Source organism: Manis pentadactyla, chromosome 1, assembly GCF_030020395.1.
Source record: "Manis pentadactyla isolate mManPen7 chromosome 1, mManPen7.hap1, whole genome shotgun sequence".
Lineage (NCBI taxonomy): Eukaryota > Metazoa > Chordata > Mammalia > Pholidota > Manidae > Manis > Manis pentadactyla.
Genome location: NC_080019.1, coordinates 212,268,663 through 212,284,094, shown reverse-complemented (window position 1 = coordinate 212,284,094; position 15,432 = coordinate 212,268,663). Strand labels below are relative to the sequence as shown.

At 45.2% G+C, this 15,432-nt stretch overlaps 1 protein-coding gene across 3 annotated transcripts in view; it reads left to right on the top strand.

Moving 5' to 3' along the window:
- The first annotated feature begins 1,675 nt into the window (after nt 1-1,675).
- Nucleotides 1,676-15,432, top strand: part of TRNT1 (tRNA nucleotidyl transferase 1) — a 31,817-nt gene continuing 18,060 nt past the window's right edge. For all 3 annotated transcript variants that reach the window (XM_036878557.2, XM_036878556.2, XM_036878559.2), the window contains exons 1-4: nt 1,676-1,849; nt 7,975-8,168; nt 11,587-11,725; nt 14,332-14,458. In XM_036878557.2, coding sequence (XP_036734452.2) covers nt 1,702-1,849; nt 7,975-8,168; nt 11,587-11,725; nt 14,332-14,458 — 608 coding nt within the window. In that variant the 5' untranslated portion in view covers nt 1,676-1,701. The remainder of the gene's footprint in view (nt 1,850-7,974; nt 8,169-11,586; nt 11,726-14,331; nt 14,459-15,432) is intronic.

Here is a 15,432-nt window from a genome sequence, read left to right as displayed (position 1 = left end):
ATGACTTAAGTCTCTGTACTCCCACTCCTTTGTCACTTTCTTCACTCTGCTCTGGTAAAAACTGAGTAACTGATTCAAATCCAAGTTCTTCACTTTCCAGCTGCAAAAGTCTTCAAACCATAGAAGCCAGTGGTTACAAAGAACAGACAGGAAAATAAAATTTCCCCATTTCAAATGAACTAGAAGGTTTGGGTTTAGAATGTCTTGAACACTCTGCTTCAGTCTTGACAATGTGTTTACGAATCCGAGTATTTTAAAACTTGTGCTCTTCACTCCTGTGCAGATGTTAGGGTATAGAATACTACTTGAGTCAAGTGCAAATGGAGAAGCAGACAAAAATAACTTGCTAACATCTACTGAGAATTTGCTCTTTGCTAGACTTGATATTTAAGCCCGACAATACTCTAGGATAGGTTTTATTGATAATTTTCATTTTACAAAGACAGTGTCACTTCGTATGCAGTGAAGGTGGACGTCGGACTACCGCGGAGCCAGCAGAGAGATACGGTGAAATGTAAAGTACGTGAGCAGACCGGGGTTCCTCGTGCCCCGCGGGCGCACGGCCCAGCCCAGCCAGAGCCTGCATCGGCGCTCTGTCCGCAGCGGAGCTTCGTGGGCGGGGTGGGGGTGGGGACCCAATAGCGCGTTCCCCGGGCCCCTCCCGCGCACTGCCGTGCCTTCCCATTTGTCGCCGGCCGAAGTGCCGGTGATGTCACGAGCGCGCCGTCCGGAAGTGCGCGTGGCGGCGGCGGCAGAGAGGCGGTGAGCGAGTCCGCCCCGCAGGGAGGTCTGGGGGCGGCGGGAGCCGGGGATGCGGAGGGTCGCCTCCGCTGCAGCGAGCAGAGCCCAGCGTGGAGGTCTCCGGGCGCGGCCGTGCCATGTCTCGCCTGACCGTGTGCTTCCCCTTCTCGCAGCCAGGCCCCCGGGGATCTCATCGAGCCTTTTCGCTCCAGCATCTGGTGTGGGGGCAGGTCACGGCATTTCAGGGCCGGGGTCCCCTGCGGGTTTTTCTGAGTTGCGGCAGTGGAAGGAAACAAAATATGTTTCTTACCCACGTGGTCTGGGTCAGGGGAACTCGCCACCTGGTGGGAAACGCCGCTCTTTGAAACCTGCTTTCCAAGGAAAGGCGTGGTTCTCTAGTGGTTTCAGTTGGGCTTGTTTGAGAGCTGCTACTTGGATTCCCACCTTGTGTGGAAAACGGGGTGTGGTGATGGAGAACAGGAGGCGGTGTTGTGTGGGGAAAAGTGGGCAGCAGACAAGTCGTGGGGAAATACAATGCCTGGGAAATACTGCTGGTCATAAATCTCAGATGCGTGTAGGAAGTGCGGTGCTGTACACCGACTACGACGTGTTCTGGAAACCAAGTGTTCCTGCAGGTGTTCAAGTGACATTTTCTGTAACTGCTGTTCTTGGCAAGACCGTATCCCTCAGGCTTGAACTGAAGCTCCATCCTCAGAGTTGTAACAGCAAGAAGCAATGTGTGAGTGTAGCAGGAAGTGCTTTAGGAATACAAAACTGGTAGTTAAAGATCTAGTTGTAACTGCCCCTCAAATTGTCGCTTTTCAGTTTTTCATCTTAACAGGTGAATGTCTCAGTTGATAGATAAAAACACCGTGTTCTTTTATTGTCCTTGAGTTTTTAAGTTTCATTGCTGTGCTTCGTGTCTGTCTTATAGATGTGTGGTTGGTGACTTTATCCCCGATGCTGAGGCGTCTGTATCCCTGGCACGGGCCGTTCCTGAGCTGCAGCTGGAGTAGACTGTGCTTGCTGAAGCAAAATCTGTTCACAATGAAGTTGCAGTCTCCAGAATTCCAGTCACTTTTCACAGAAGGATTAAAGAGTCTGACAGGTGAGAGATTAGTGTTTCTTGCCTTGGAAGTCTGTGTAAGTGGGGGGCAGAGGGTTAATGATTTTTAGCCCCCTTTCCTCATTTGTTGATGTTGAACTAATGGGAGAGAGGTCTGTAGGTAATGCCAGCTCTAGCTGGATCACAGGAAGGGGCAAGAAGTGACCACACTAGACAGTGTGGCTTCTCTGTACTTCACAGACACTGCAGGACCAGGCCTGCTAATTTAATGAGCAGGTACATTGTCTCATTTTTTGGATGAAGAAAGAAAGGTTTAGAAATGTGAAATGCCTGGCTTTCGTTTTTTAACTAATAACTGGAGATCTGGGTTTAGAGCGGTGTGTTTTTAGAATCCAGCTTGTAACCACTAAGCTGTATTTTCTCCCTAGATGTAAGTGCTTTCCGAGGGAATGAAGGCAAAAGGAAGCAGGAGTTACCCTCCATTTATGCACATGCAAAACTCACAGGAACACAGGAAGTGGCTTTAGCTCAGTGCCTGATGGCAGTAGTTTGATCTTAAAACAGCTTTGTCATTCCCTCTGTCGGTCCAGTATCAGCTACTGCTCTTGCTGAAGCAGCCACACAGCTGGATTTCAAAGTTGTGGTATTTTAGTGGCACCTTAAAAAATATATTGAGATGAGTGTATGTAGAAACATGACTTGCATAGTAGTTTGTAACTCTGGCTGTCCATTGAACTGGCCTGGGAAGGTCAGTGCACATTTTAAAATATGCAGACGCTGGGTTCCCACCCCTGACCTACTGAACTGGCATTGCTGGCAAGGATGGGTGTCTATAAATTTTTATAAAAACTCTACTCCGTTAATGCTGAAGGACAGAAGTTGAATACGAGCTGCTGCTTTCTTTATATACCTTTCTTGGCTCCTGTCACACCATCTTCAGTGGCAAGAGGCCTCCTGGAAAAAAAGCACCAAAGGATTGTATGTAGGCTGTTAACTGCTGGTGGCCTGTGTGATGTGTGACATTTCTGTGTCATGTGTGATGTTTCTGCATTTTTATTTTGGAAACAAAGGTCTGCCTATTGATTATTCTCAAGTTCTTGAACATTTTTCATTTTAACAACTGCATTTGGCGTCTTTGCCCTGATTCCAAAGCTGAATTTTCTCCACCTGGAGAGGTGGAGCACCAGCTGACTGTAGTTGGATATGAGGGGAAATCCTCGGGAAGTTAGGAACTAGATAGTGTGGGAGACAGAGGGAGGGTTTGTTTGAAAGATTTGATATTTTCTAGGCTGTAGTAAAATTGGATTCTTTAGTACAATTCTCAAAAATTAGAAAAATCAGATAATTGCTTTTATTTGACCTTTGCTACTTGCTAAACTCATGGGTGTCCTGGTGAAGTTCAACGGACTCTTCAACAACATGAGTTTGAACTTCATAGGTCCACTTGCAAGCAGATTATTTTCAGTATACAGTATCTGTAATTGGATGTAATGCAGCAGATTCCATGGGTAAATGGTTGATAGAGATGGAAATGGAAAAATGTATGGAGCGACCTGCCCCATGACCTTGGTGTTCCTAGCACTGTGCCCCAGTCGACTGAGCTAACCTTACTTGCACATTTTAAAGTCATATTCAACTAAAAAGTCAGCTGGTATTTTTCTTAGCCAAGGTTAAGAAATGTCTGTTTTTCTATAAAAAAAGAAAGGGAAAAGAAATCCCAGGTGCTGGCATGGGTGAATTTCTGGGAAGACTCAGACCGACTAGAGAAGTCTCAGATGAACGTCCCTGTGCAGGGTTTCCTTCCAGGTATGCCGAGAAGGCCCAGGGTGAGCGTGAAGCTGCTGCCAACCTGAGATGGCTGCGGGCAGATCCCTGTACTGACCAAGGAGCCACCTCAGTGCAGAGGTTGGGGGACCCAGAGGCTTCTGCATGGGCTACAGATTCTCCCCTCAGGAGGCCTCTGTGGGCAGGCCAGCTCCTCCTGGAGATCTTGAGATCCTGAAACTTGCACCTTCTCGCTGCACTGGGTGCTTCCGCCGTCACTGTGACCCTGACTCTGGCTGCAGGGTCCAGGCGTCTGGCTGTCTGCCCGGGAGTCACGGATCTGGAGCTGCAGTGCCACTTATGGGACACTTGGTGAGGCTGCAGGGGATGGAAGGACAGTTGGGACTGGTCCTGTGAGAGCCTCTGATCCCTCCTCACCCGTACAGACCCCCCAAATATGTGACAAGAGAAGTCAAGACCAGGGCAACTTAGGAGTTGGGGCCTTATTTGGACTAGAGAAATGCAGGATCTGAGAGGATCCAGGGTTCTGGTCTGGCAACTCAGAGGAAGCAGGTGGGGACCCTTTGCCCCTTGGAAGTTCCCCTCTGGCAGCCCCAGCCCAGCTAACCCACAGGCAGGTGTCACCCTGCAGGGACCTGTCGAGCTGCTCATGCTTGCTCTTCCCTGGTGGACCTTACCACCCTCCCATTTTTTTTCTGCTTTTCTATGCTTTGGTCTGTTAGTTACATTTTTGGGAAGGCAGAAGTTACACACAGAGTTTCGTGTATGTGTATATGTGTGTGTGTGTGTGTGTGTGTAGTTATACACAGTTTCAACTGTGTGTCGGGGGGGAAGGCACAAGTTATACAAAGAATACACAGAGTTTCAACTGTGTGTGTGTGTGTGTGTGTGGCAGGGTGGGTGCGTTTGGTGCCTTTAACCCCCCACTTTGTTCAAGGATCGAGTGTATTGTCTTGCATGAAAATAACACACAAAATCATACAAACAAAAAACACCATGGCTGTTGTATGGTAATGCCTTACGGGCTAATACTATATACTATCCCAGTTCTCGAATCTTAATAGCTGTTTCACCACGTGTAAAACTAGTTTCCAGTATGTCAGAATTGGGAGGTTAGGGTCGTGTATTCTGTATTCTGCTCCTATAGAGCTTTATCACTGGTCAGTTTATTTCATGTAATTTACTTTCCTTTTGCTTGAGGACAACCATGTAATGCTAGCGGGGCATCTGAGGTGATCTCTCCACTGTATATGTGATGCTGAAGTTGCAGGGTGGTGATGTGGGCCTAAGCCCCACAGCAGGTTGAGGTGGGGCTTCTTGCACTTCGCTGTGGTGCACACTCACTGCTGAGCAGCAGTTGAAGTGTTGGCTGTCAGCTGCCAAGGCGTGGGGTGTTGGCTTTCAGCTGCTGAGACGCGGGGTGTTGTAAAGCCGTCACGGTTACATTTGGAACAACAGGGACAGCTGATCACTTGAAGTTGGGGGATCCTGGAAACACTGAAGAGCAGACTGTGTGTTTTCTGGTGGTAATAGCCATGCGGTGGTCTTCCTGTTGACGCCTCCCATTCACCTCTGTCTTCACACCTTTAACACGCAGGAATCAAAACTGTACAGGGGAAATGTTACTGAAAATTTGACAGAAAATTTTAGAGAAGAGACAGTTGTAAAAAGCTCTCTGACACACTAAGGCTGTGGCGTCTGGAAGTGCTAATGACCGTGTTAACAGTGGCTTAGAGGTGGCAGTTGAAGCAAAGTAACACATTTTTGAAATGGTGAGATTCTGCATTTTTTGAGTCTTAGGCTTAAATTTACAATGAAATTTAGTTGCATTGGGTGTTATTTCACTGAGTGTGTTCTTTACCAAATTTGTCGGAATGGGGGACTGTTTCTGTAAATGGAAGATGTCAGTGATTGAGGAAAAAGAGTATTTAAGCTTGATAACCCGTACTGCTTTAGGTCGGTATGAAAGCATGCCTTTCTTAGAGTATTAAATGACTGTTACTGCACCCAGGCCCACACAAGGGCTTTTATATACCTTCCTCAATTTTATCAAAATGTTAGAATTGTGAGGTTTTTTTGGAAATAGTTACCCATTTCCATAGGGCGAATCAAAATGATAAATATGTCACAGTTTGTTTCCTTGTGAGCCAGGGTGGTGTAAAGATGAGTAAGAAAGGTTTTGTGCCCTGAGAAGTGGGGAGACAAAGATAGTAGCAAGCAATTTTAGTTTATTAGTATGCGTGACAATAGGCTACTCTAGCAGTTTAGGAGAAACTTACCTCCACCATCCAGAGAGGCTTCCTCACAAATCACAAAATATGAGTGTGCATGAGCTAGATCAGTGGCTCCCACCATTGAAGTCAAGTTAGTGGCCAAGACTAGCATTGAAGAAACAGAGGAAAAGAAAAAAGAAGATAGAATAGAATGAGCTGGATTGCAAGGTACGAAGTAAGAGTAAGGGTTATTTGGGGCAACTTCAGTTTACCACATATGCTATGAGTGACTGCTCTGCAGAATGTCATCCTTAGTGTGGCCTGTTGATGGCCAAGTGCTCAGCTAGATGAGTGTGCTGGGAAGGTGTTTAGCAGAAGTGACCTACGTGAGCCGAGTTACAGAGGGAAACCGCAGGGAGGGTTTTGTGTTTGTAAAGTGAGGTGCAGGGTGGGGAGGGTTGAGGCGGATCATGAAGGCCCTCGGTCATTGTGTAGAGATACCAGGAGGCCGTGCTGCGCAAGGGTGGGAGGAGAGATGGCATGACCAAGCTGGGTGTGGAGATGCGGAGGCCCAGACCCTGGAGACTCGATGTGAGGGCAGCACTGGAGGCAGGAGAAAAATGAGGGTGCTCTTGTGGGGCTCTTAGTCCAGGAGGGAGACCGAGAGGCGTGGACTAGGGAGGAAGGGGAGGTAGAGCCCAGGAACACCTTGGCAATTCTTATACGTCTGCCTAGTCCTGGATCTCTATAAAACCTCATGAAAATTGGGGACCGACACACAGGATTTTTACATTTTCTTTGAAGGGTACACGGATCCCATATAAAGGGTGCTTTAATAGGGATGCGTAGTCAGTGGGGCTAGGTTGGAAATTCAGAGGTAAAGGAGCATGAATCCTTGGCCTTGGAGAGGCTCAGGGACATGGCCTCCCGTGGGAGAGCTTAGTTAAGGTGGAGGGAGGGAGCGTTGACTCAGATCATTCTGGGGAGCCTGCAGAGTGGGGCTGGAAGGTGTGGGTAGACTAGGTGAGGAGGATGGCCAAGAACAGAAGTGGAGGTACGGGGGGAGGACGGAAGGGTGCTTAGGTCAGGGCCCTACAGCCATGGGCCTGCAGGAACACCCCTGGTTGGGCAGTGAGGGGACCTCTCAGTGGAAGGGTTTTAGAAAAGATTTCTTATAGGATGTGGGCTTGTATCACACAGTTTTACGGTGGGTTTAGGATATGGGCCTTTGCTGTGAATTAGGTGGAGTCAGAAACCGGGGATAAATCTGTGATTGTGTGTTTTAATAATTTTTACAAAGAAGGTAGGAACACAGTGGGAGTCTAAAATGCACTGTGGTAAATAACGAGCATTCACACACTTGAACTTAATAGGGTGGAGTCTGGGAAGGTGTTCATGTCTCCTCTGTTCAGCCATGATTAAACGTTGTCTGTCTTGTCCTGATCCATCATGGTTACATAGCGGCCTTGCTGATGTGAGTGTTGTTCAGCAGGAGAACCCAGGGTCTGCTCATGGCAACACAAGGCTTAGCTGTTTGTATCAGGCCCGTTCCTGGATGTCATTCATTCTAGGTTCCAGGTGGTGTCCCTGGGGTCTTAAGGGTCTTGAGACTGGACTCTTTGCCTGGTCCTAATCCCCGGGGATCAGCTCTGGGTCTCCTGTATGGAGACCATGTCAGTACTTCGAGCGTCCATGTGGCCTTTAGAGCAGAGCTAGGAGTTGGTGTTAAACAGCATTCACAGGTTACTTCTTGAAGGATTCTTAGCTATAGTATTTATTTGTTGTGTGCAATGGGAGAGACTCATGCTGTTTGGCGGTTTCATAGTTTCACGCAGGAGAACACACTGTCACATCACATCCTGAAGCATGTGCATGAACCTGGGAACAGAAGAGCTGTTCGCCTTACCCTGGCGATCGGATTTGTGTTGCCCACCCTGAGGCGTTGTGGAATTCTGAATCGTCTTCCCAGTCAGCAAAGAAGTCTGCAGGTTCCCCTTCTCCCTTCTGCCAGGCACTGCACTGTGGGCAAGTCACTGCACCTCCACGGGCCCTAACCCCAGTTTCATAAGAGCAGCTCAGTGAAATAACTGCAGCCCCTAATCAAACTTCTGTCATTGTGCTGTTGTGATTGTTAAAAGAAACACTGAAATAAATATTTTCTTACTGCAGAATTATTTGGGAAAGAAAATTATGAATTAAGAATAGCAGGAGGTGCAGTGAGGGATTTATTAAATGGAGTAAAGCCTCAAGATGTGGATTTTGCTACCACTGCGACACCGACGCAGATGAAGGAGCTGTTCCAGTCCCTCGGCGTCCGGATGATAAACAACAAAGGAGAGAAGCATGGGACGGTCACCGCCAGGGTGAGCTAGCCGTTGGGTGGTGACTACTTTGTCGTCTTTGTAATTTAAAAACCGTTTATTTTTTTCTTTCTAGTTAAAAAAAAAAAAGAAAAAGCCCAGTAACAAATGTCTCCTCTACCCCCTTAAGCCCTGCCTCCTCTGCGGTAGCCATTTTCAACTCATTTGTATGGTACTTACCTGTTACCTCCTCATTGCTAAAAAAAAATCTGTGCTGCAGTGTTTTTGTGGTTAATTTCCCAGTTTTAAGAGGCTGTCTGTTGACACCCTGTGAGGGAGGCTGGCTTAGCCTCTGGGCACCCTGACCCCTGTCGGTGGTAGCACACAGCCTGCCTCCCCTCCTCTTCTCAGTGCTCAGACCATCGGGTAAGTCAGTGCTCGGGCTAACGTTTATGGCAGGATGGTTGGAGTGGGATGTGAGAATCGGGATGGCCTCCCCTGGGTGGCGTGGTTTGGGTTTCCGGGCAGGTTCGAGCCCTCCTAGCCATGGCCACCCCCGTGCTGAGCACTGCAGCCACGCAGGCCCTTGCGGGGGGCCCAGGACACAGCGAGCCGCCACCTCTGGGCTGGGGCCACCTCGGCCGGCGCCCTGTAGTCCCCCCGCCGCGCCGCCCGGGCCACTGCCCACACCCACCCTGGTACTTCCCTTGGCCGCCTTGTCTCAGGCCTGTTTCCTGGAGCCCATGTGGAATTCTTTATTGGTTTATGCCCTCATTTTAATACTCTGGAACCTGAGAAAGTCTTACATGTCTGAAAATACTTTTATTTTGCCGTCACACTGGTCTGATGGTTTTGTTGTTTGTGGAACATGAAGCTGGGGATCATTTTCACTCCAGAATCTAAAGGCTTTGTTTTCCACCTTCCAGTGCTGCCTCTGAGGCATCTGAGCTGGTTCAGATTTCTCCCTTGAGACCTTATTTTTTTCATTCTGGAAACTCTTCTGGTCTTTTTATCTCTGGTATTTTTAATGTCAAGATGCTGTGCCTAGGTTTGCATCCACTTTTACTCCCTGTGTTAGGGCCCTTACTGGCCCTCCCACCCTGCTCTCGTGGTTCCACCCCTCTGGGAAATGTCCTGTCCAGCAACTCCTGTGGTGCTGGACCTGATCTTCTAGTTTTAGTTCTTGTCTTTTTTCTCTTCACACATCTCCTGCTATACTTTCCATGAGATTGTCTTCATGTGGCAGTCACATTTTTCTATTCTATTTGCAACTTCTGCTTACGTTTGGCCGGAGAACCTGGGGCCTAGTTGTGGGTGCCAGGCCTGCTTGTGGCTAAATCTAAATAAATTTTCAGGTCTGTTATAGAATATTTCTTTGGAAATCTTCCTGTTTTTGTTTCAGGTGCAATATTTACCTCCCTTAGAATATCAGTTATGACTATTCCCACAGTCTCTTTTTTTTTCCTCTGAGATTTGCTCGCTCCTTAAGCCTGGGTGATCTCCTAATGTTTGTATAATGACCTGAGAGCTTTACCGTAGGTGAGTGCCAGCCAGTTAGCTGTGGGACCACCAGTGTCAACATCAGTAGGCCTTTCCATTAGGAGAAACCAGAGGAACCCTCTCAGGTCATGCAGGTTTGAATAAGCCTGGTTATTAGCATTTTGAAAAGCGCGTGCGGAAAGGGATGGGGGTAGTGTTCACTTTGTCACTTACTCTTAATTTTCACTGTGGTGCTTCACTCCCTTGACTGTGTTGGTGCCCCGAGTTCTGAGTACTTGTGAGTCAGCCTTTCTAGTCGGTCAGTCTGGTTCTCTGGGTGAGGGGGGGCAGTCTGGGGAACTAATCGTTTTTTGTTTATTCTTTTCCAAAGAGTCCAATGCAGTTTATTTTAGAACTGAACAGGACAGACTGAATAAAAGAAAGTTTTATCTTGAACTTCCCTGAGAGACTTTTCTCCCCAAGCTCCATGTTACCAATTTTAAGTTCCATCAACGGCCTTCGTAACAGTCATAAAGGGTATATACAAATTATGTCATTTGGTTGAGGAGTGAAGTTTGAAAATGACAATCTTTCAATTCTTTTTTCTTTGAAACAAATCTCAAAACTTTTATTATGCTTAGCTCATAATTCGGTTAAATTTTTTAAAAAAATAACTTCAGAGTAAGAGAATCATTCACTTTATAATATATTCAAAAGCAGAACTCATCCATGTTTTCTAGTGTTCCAAGGAGTGAAAAAAAACGGTCCAACTCAACAAATGTAGCGAAATGTGTGTTTCCTATTTTGGCTTCTCTTAGTGACCATAGGAAATCCTTTGTTGTTTTCATCTTTGTTCCCACATAAAATAGTATCAATAAGCTTTTCTTCCTCTGAATCTTGACCTGGTATCCAATATTGATCGTTTACATTTAAAAAAAAATGAGTATTTCAAAGCTTTGCTGTTTCCTTCCTTCAGACCCTGCAAAGGGGGTTTTCCTCCCTGGAGCGCAAGGTCGGGGCAGCAGACATGCCCCCCGGGCATTGCCCCGCCTGCCCCCCACCACAGTGGCTGTCCACCCAACTGGCCTCTCATTGTTTCTTAAAATGCTTGTCAAACTGTCTTCATATTTCAAACCCTTTTCTTACTGCTTGTCTTCAGAGGTTAACTTGTGCCCCAATTCCTGAGTTCTGGAACTGGATAATGAGAACCAGCATGTTTCTAGAGGAGAACATGAGATTGAGAGGAATTCTGGCGCAGACTGACGATGATGAGTGCCGGCTCTCAATTCCGAAAGACGACATTCCCAGCTCCTGCCTGGCGCGTCACGTTCTGGGCGCCTGTCCCTCGTGCTGGCGCGCACTTCTCTTAATGGACCCCCCCTTTCTCTCTGCTGTGCCTTGTGGTCTTTACATTTTAAACGTTCTTCCCACGTCTGCATGTACAGATCCTACCTTTTCAGGGCTCAGCTCACAGGTCGCCCTGCCATGGAGCGCCTCAGCTTTCCCCCGCTGGAGGGAATCTGTCCCGCATTCAGCTAGCGCTTCATTGTGACTTCAGTGAGGATCGCTGGTGAGGGAGCTGCAAGATATGTTGTTTGTATTCATCTTCTGTTAATCCTTTGCTCATTGGTAGATAGTCTATAAATTAATATTCAGCTCTTTGAGAGCTGGAGCTTTTTAACAATTTCAGAGAAGCCCGATTTGAAATGGAAGAACCAGAATACTCTGTTGTTAGGGTCCCACCCTTTGCCTCATGAATGTCAGAGCTTGCTTTTATATTTCATGGTCATGCCTTTAAGTTATGATGGATTTGTTATTTTATTTTCAAAGAAAGATCTTTGAATCTGTCTTTGAATGTCGTGGATGTCTTTCTGATTCAGGTTATGTATGCACTAGGTGACTTTTAAAAAAGAAGATTATACCTGTCAGGATTCACATATTTTTTTCAGTCCATCCAGTGATACTAAATACTAATTTTTTAAAAACATATATTTAATCGCAGCTTCATGAAGAGAATTTTGAAATTACTACACTACGGATCGATGTCGTCACTGATGGGAGACATGCTGAGGTGGAGTTCACAACTGACTGGCAGAAGGATGCTGAACGCAGAGATCTCACTATAAATTCTATGTTTTTAGGTAATATGTGGCAACAAAATAATGTTTTTTAGTCTATCTGAATACTTTCTTTTCCTATGAAGTCTGCATCCTGGAAAGGTTCTCCAACATGAGTTTGCATTAGTTTCTTCCCAGAGACAGTGTGGTGTGTCTGTTAAAAGATGACTCTAGAGCCAAAATCCCTGGGTCCAAGTTTGGACTGTATCAGCCACGATGGGGGTGTTAGTATCAGCTTCCTTTGTAGGGTTTGTGAGAATTACAGTTCATAATTTTAAGTCCTTAGAATACTGCCTGGCACTTGGTCACAGTGTTAACTTACTAATTGCATCTACAAATGTTAACATTTCAGGTCAGAAAAATGGACACATACACACCGCATGTTGCTCGTTTTTCTCAACACTGCCCCACAGGCGTGCAACTCTCCTCCAGCCCCAATACTCCCCACCTGGTACCCAGGGTGCACATGGGGACTGACCGCTGCATCTTCTCTATTGCTGAGCCAGACACAACCTCAAGTTCTTTCACAACATTACGTTTTAGGAATCCTCTGCAGTGAGAATCATGTTGGGAGTAGATGTGAATTATGCCACTGTCTTCGTACATAACTGAAGCATTATTTTTTGTACTTTGAATTTTAGACACGCCCTTTTAAAACTTTTCAGAAAAGAGAGAAATTAAGCCATCCATTTATTTGTTATTCATAGAAGTAGTGAAAGGATAAAGTACAGGTTTCCCCCACTACTCAAAAGCAGAGCATTCCTATGAAACCTTTTATAAGCCGAAATGGTGCAAAGGGAACAAACAATTACCATTTCGTAAAAGTGAGAATCCTCTTCAGATTCCTCTGGGTTAGCAAAAACCCAGCTGTACTAATGGAGGTTTTTTTGCAAAGTGGTGTGAAGTGAACATTCATGTAGCAGAAGAAACCCTGTAATAGGATTGTTTTCAGGGGATGGTGGAGGGGGTTCCTTGCTGATCATGTTAATGACACCTGTGGAGTTTCTAGGCACATCTGTGGTCAGAAATGAGGTAAACTTTCTCCTATTTAGCTCTCAGAAAAACTTCATGAAGTAGGCATTAAACCCATTTGACAGAACAGAGACGTTAAGTAATTCAGCTCAAGTCACAGAAAGCCGTGATTTGAGCCCGGGGTTTCCAGAGCTTTGATGATTGCTGACCAGACCCCTGTCGGTGGCATGTTTTGTTTTCTCTCCATTATGTGCTCAAACTCCAGCTGTTTATTTTTTCTTCTATCATTCTGATCAGACATCATATTGATATCTATCAAACTCCAGTGCAATATAAAATCCTGTAACTAGCTTTTCAGAAGCATACTTAAACCAGTATTCTTTTTCAAGATGTTATTTATAAAAGGCAAGAGACAGCTACATCACATTTATAAGTTGTCATATTTTTGTCTGTATACACTTTTTTTCCTTTTCATTTCGTCTGAATCTGGAATCTTTTAAAATGGTTTTAGGAATCAAAATGCCGTAGAAACCAAACCAGCTTGGGAAGTGTTGAGCCTGAGCTTACCCGTTCTGCAGCCTTTGGGGTGATCTAGGACCAGGGCAGAACTAAGTGGGCCAGGGAGGGGGGCCTCCCTTCTGCGGGTGCTGCAGGGCAAAGCGTCTTGGGGGCACTGACCCCTGGCTGGGTGGTGCCTGGGTCTTTGCCCCTGTTTTTCTTTCTCCTCAGTCCCTGGGGTGACGGGCCTTTTCAGTTGGCCAGAGACGTGCAATTTGCATTTTTAAAACCCGGAAAGTCCTGGGATAATTGGGCTGAATCAGTCACTCTACTACTAATATCTGAGACTTTATGTGCCTTATGTTGAAATCGCTTTGTCACTATTTTTCTTTTCATTCAATATGAGGAGACATATTGTGGTGGAAATTTCTAAAACTTTTTGAATGGATATTAGGTTCAAATGGTTCAAAATTCAGAGTTTAAGAAGCTGCATAATGAAGTCTCCCTCTCAGATTCGCCTGCGCCTGCCCCTGCAAACAGTGCGATCAGACTTGGATCTTTGCCATTCAGACAGAGATCTGAAAAATGCTGTCACATAAATTTGCATTTTGTATTACTAAGGTTATATATCTTCAAAGTTTTTAATATTTCCTATGTGGTCTTTTTATTTATAAGTTTTTGTATATTAAGTAAATAAGCCATTTGGTTCCAATACTGACTGACATACATGTTTTTCTCAGTATGTCATCTTATGCTCTGCCATGCGGGCATATCTGATTTTTTGCAGTTAAATATATTAATTTTTTGAAGACTCCAGTTGTGTGTGCATTTATATTTTGTTTTCTCAGTAGTTAGGCTTAGAAATTCCATTCTAGGATTATTTTTTTGCTGTTTTATTGTTAATTTTTTAAATTGGTTTTGCTGTCCTGCCCCTGGCCCACTTCATACTCTCACATTTCTTAATTTATTACTAGATTGTTCTCTTTGTAGTTGCTTCTGTAAATGCTCCCTCACACCCCACTGTTGTCTTCACTCGGTAGTAGGTACAGATGAATGCATTTGGCTTAATTTTTACTGTTCGTGACGGTTTTAGCTGGTATTCTTGTGTTTTGCAATTCTTATTTGCTAATAGTAATTTTTCTCCCTTTTCTAATAAATAGGCTTTGATGGTACCTTATATGACTACTTTAATGGTTATGAAGATTTAAAAAATAAGAGAGTGAGATTTGTTGGACATGCTAAACAGAGGATTCAAGAAGATTTTCTTAGAATTTTAAGATACTTCAGGTAAGAACTTTTAAAAATTACTTGTGTGATACAGTTGGTAATATTTGACCAGCCCACACACCTGGTGATATGAATTGCACAGCAGGTCGGTGCACAGAATGGTGACTTTCCCAGGTGTCTGCTTGCTGGGGAGTTAGCAAGCTGGGGTTAAAAAGTAAGCTGTTACTTTGTATTTTCATTCACCAACACATACATTATCTCTACTCCATTTTGTGATCATCTTTTATATAGTTCAGCTTTGAATCATTTTTTTAAAACATCCATTATTCCTTTTGATTGAATCCCTACACTGCTCATGCATTACACAAATATTTGAGTGTTTACCACAGGTGACCTCTGTGCTCACACTTTGAACACAACGCGGGTGGAGGGGTTTGCCTTCATGTGGCTCAGTCACGGCTGTCATGGGGAATCTCTGAGGTGGACGCGGGGAGTATGAAGTGGGGTTGAATGGATTTGCGGGTAGCAATGATTTTTAAATTCTAAGCTTGAACCTTTTTAAAAAAACTATACTATTCTAACTGGCCAGTTTATGTCTGCTAATACTAATTTTTCAGTGGTTGGGATTACTCAGAATATTCTCTAACAGCTGACAGGTTTTTGTCAATACATGTTGTTTCTTTAAACTTGAGTATTTGCAGTGTTTGTAAATAACAGAACAAAGACAGACTTAGCCAGAGTTAGCCATTAGATCACTAATGAATTGTATTTTAGTGACAGTAGTAGCGGAATGGGTGGACTTCAAGGCTTCAAATTCTGATATTCCAGGAAATACATTTCAGTGTCTGCAAGTAGATTGAACAGATTCAAAACTTTGCTTTCTAAGTACTGATGTGTACAGACAGGCAAGCTTTGAAGGATTCAGGCTGCCCCGTCCCGCTCGGGTGCCCTTACAGGCTGCCCTGCCCTGTGCATCCACTGTTAAGTGCCAGTGCAGGAGCTGCATTTGGTGGCCATTTTGAGAGTCTCAGTCA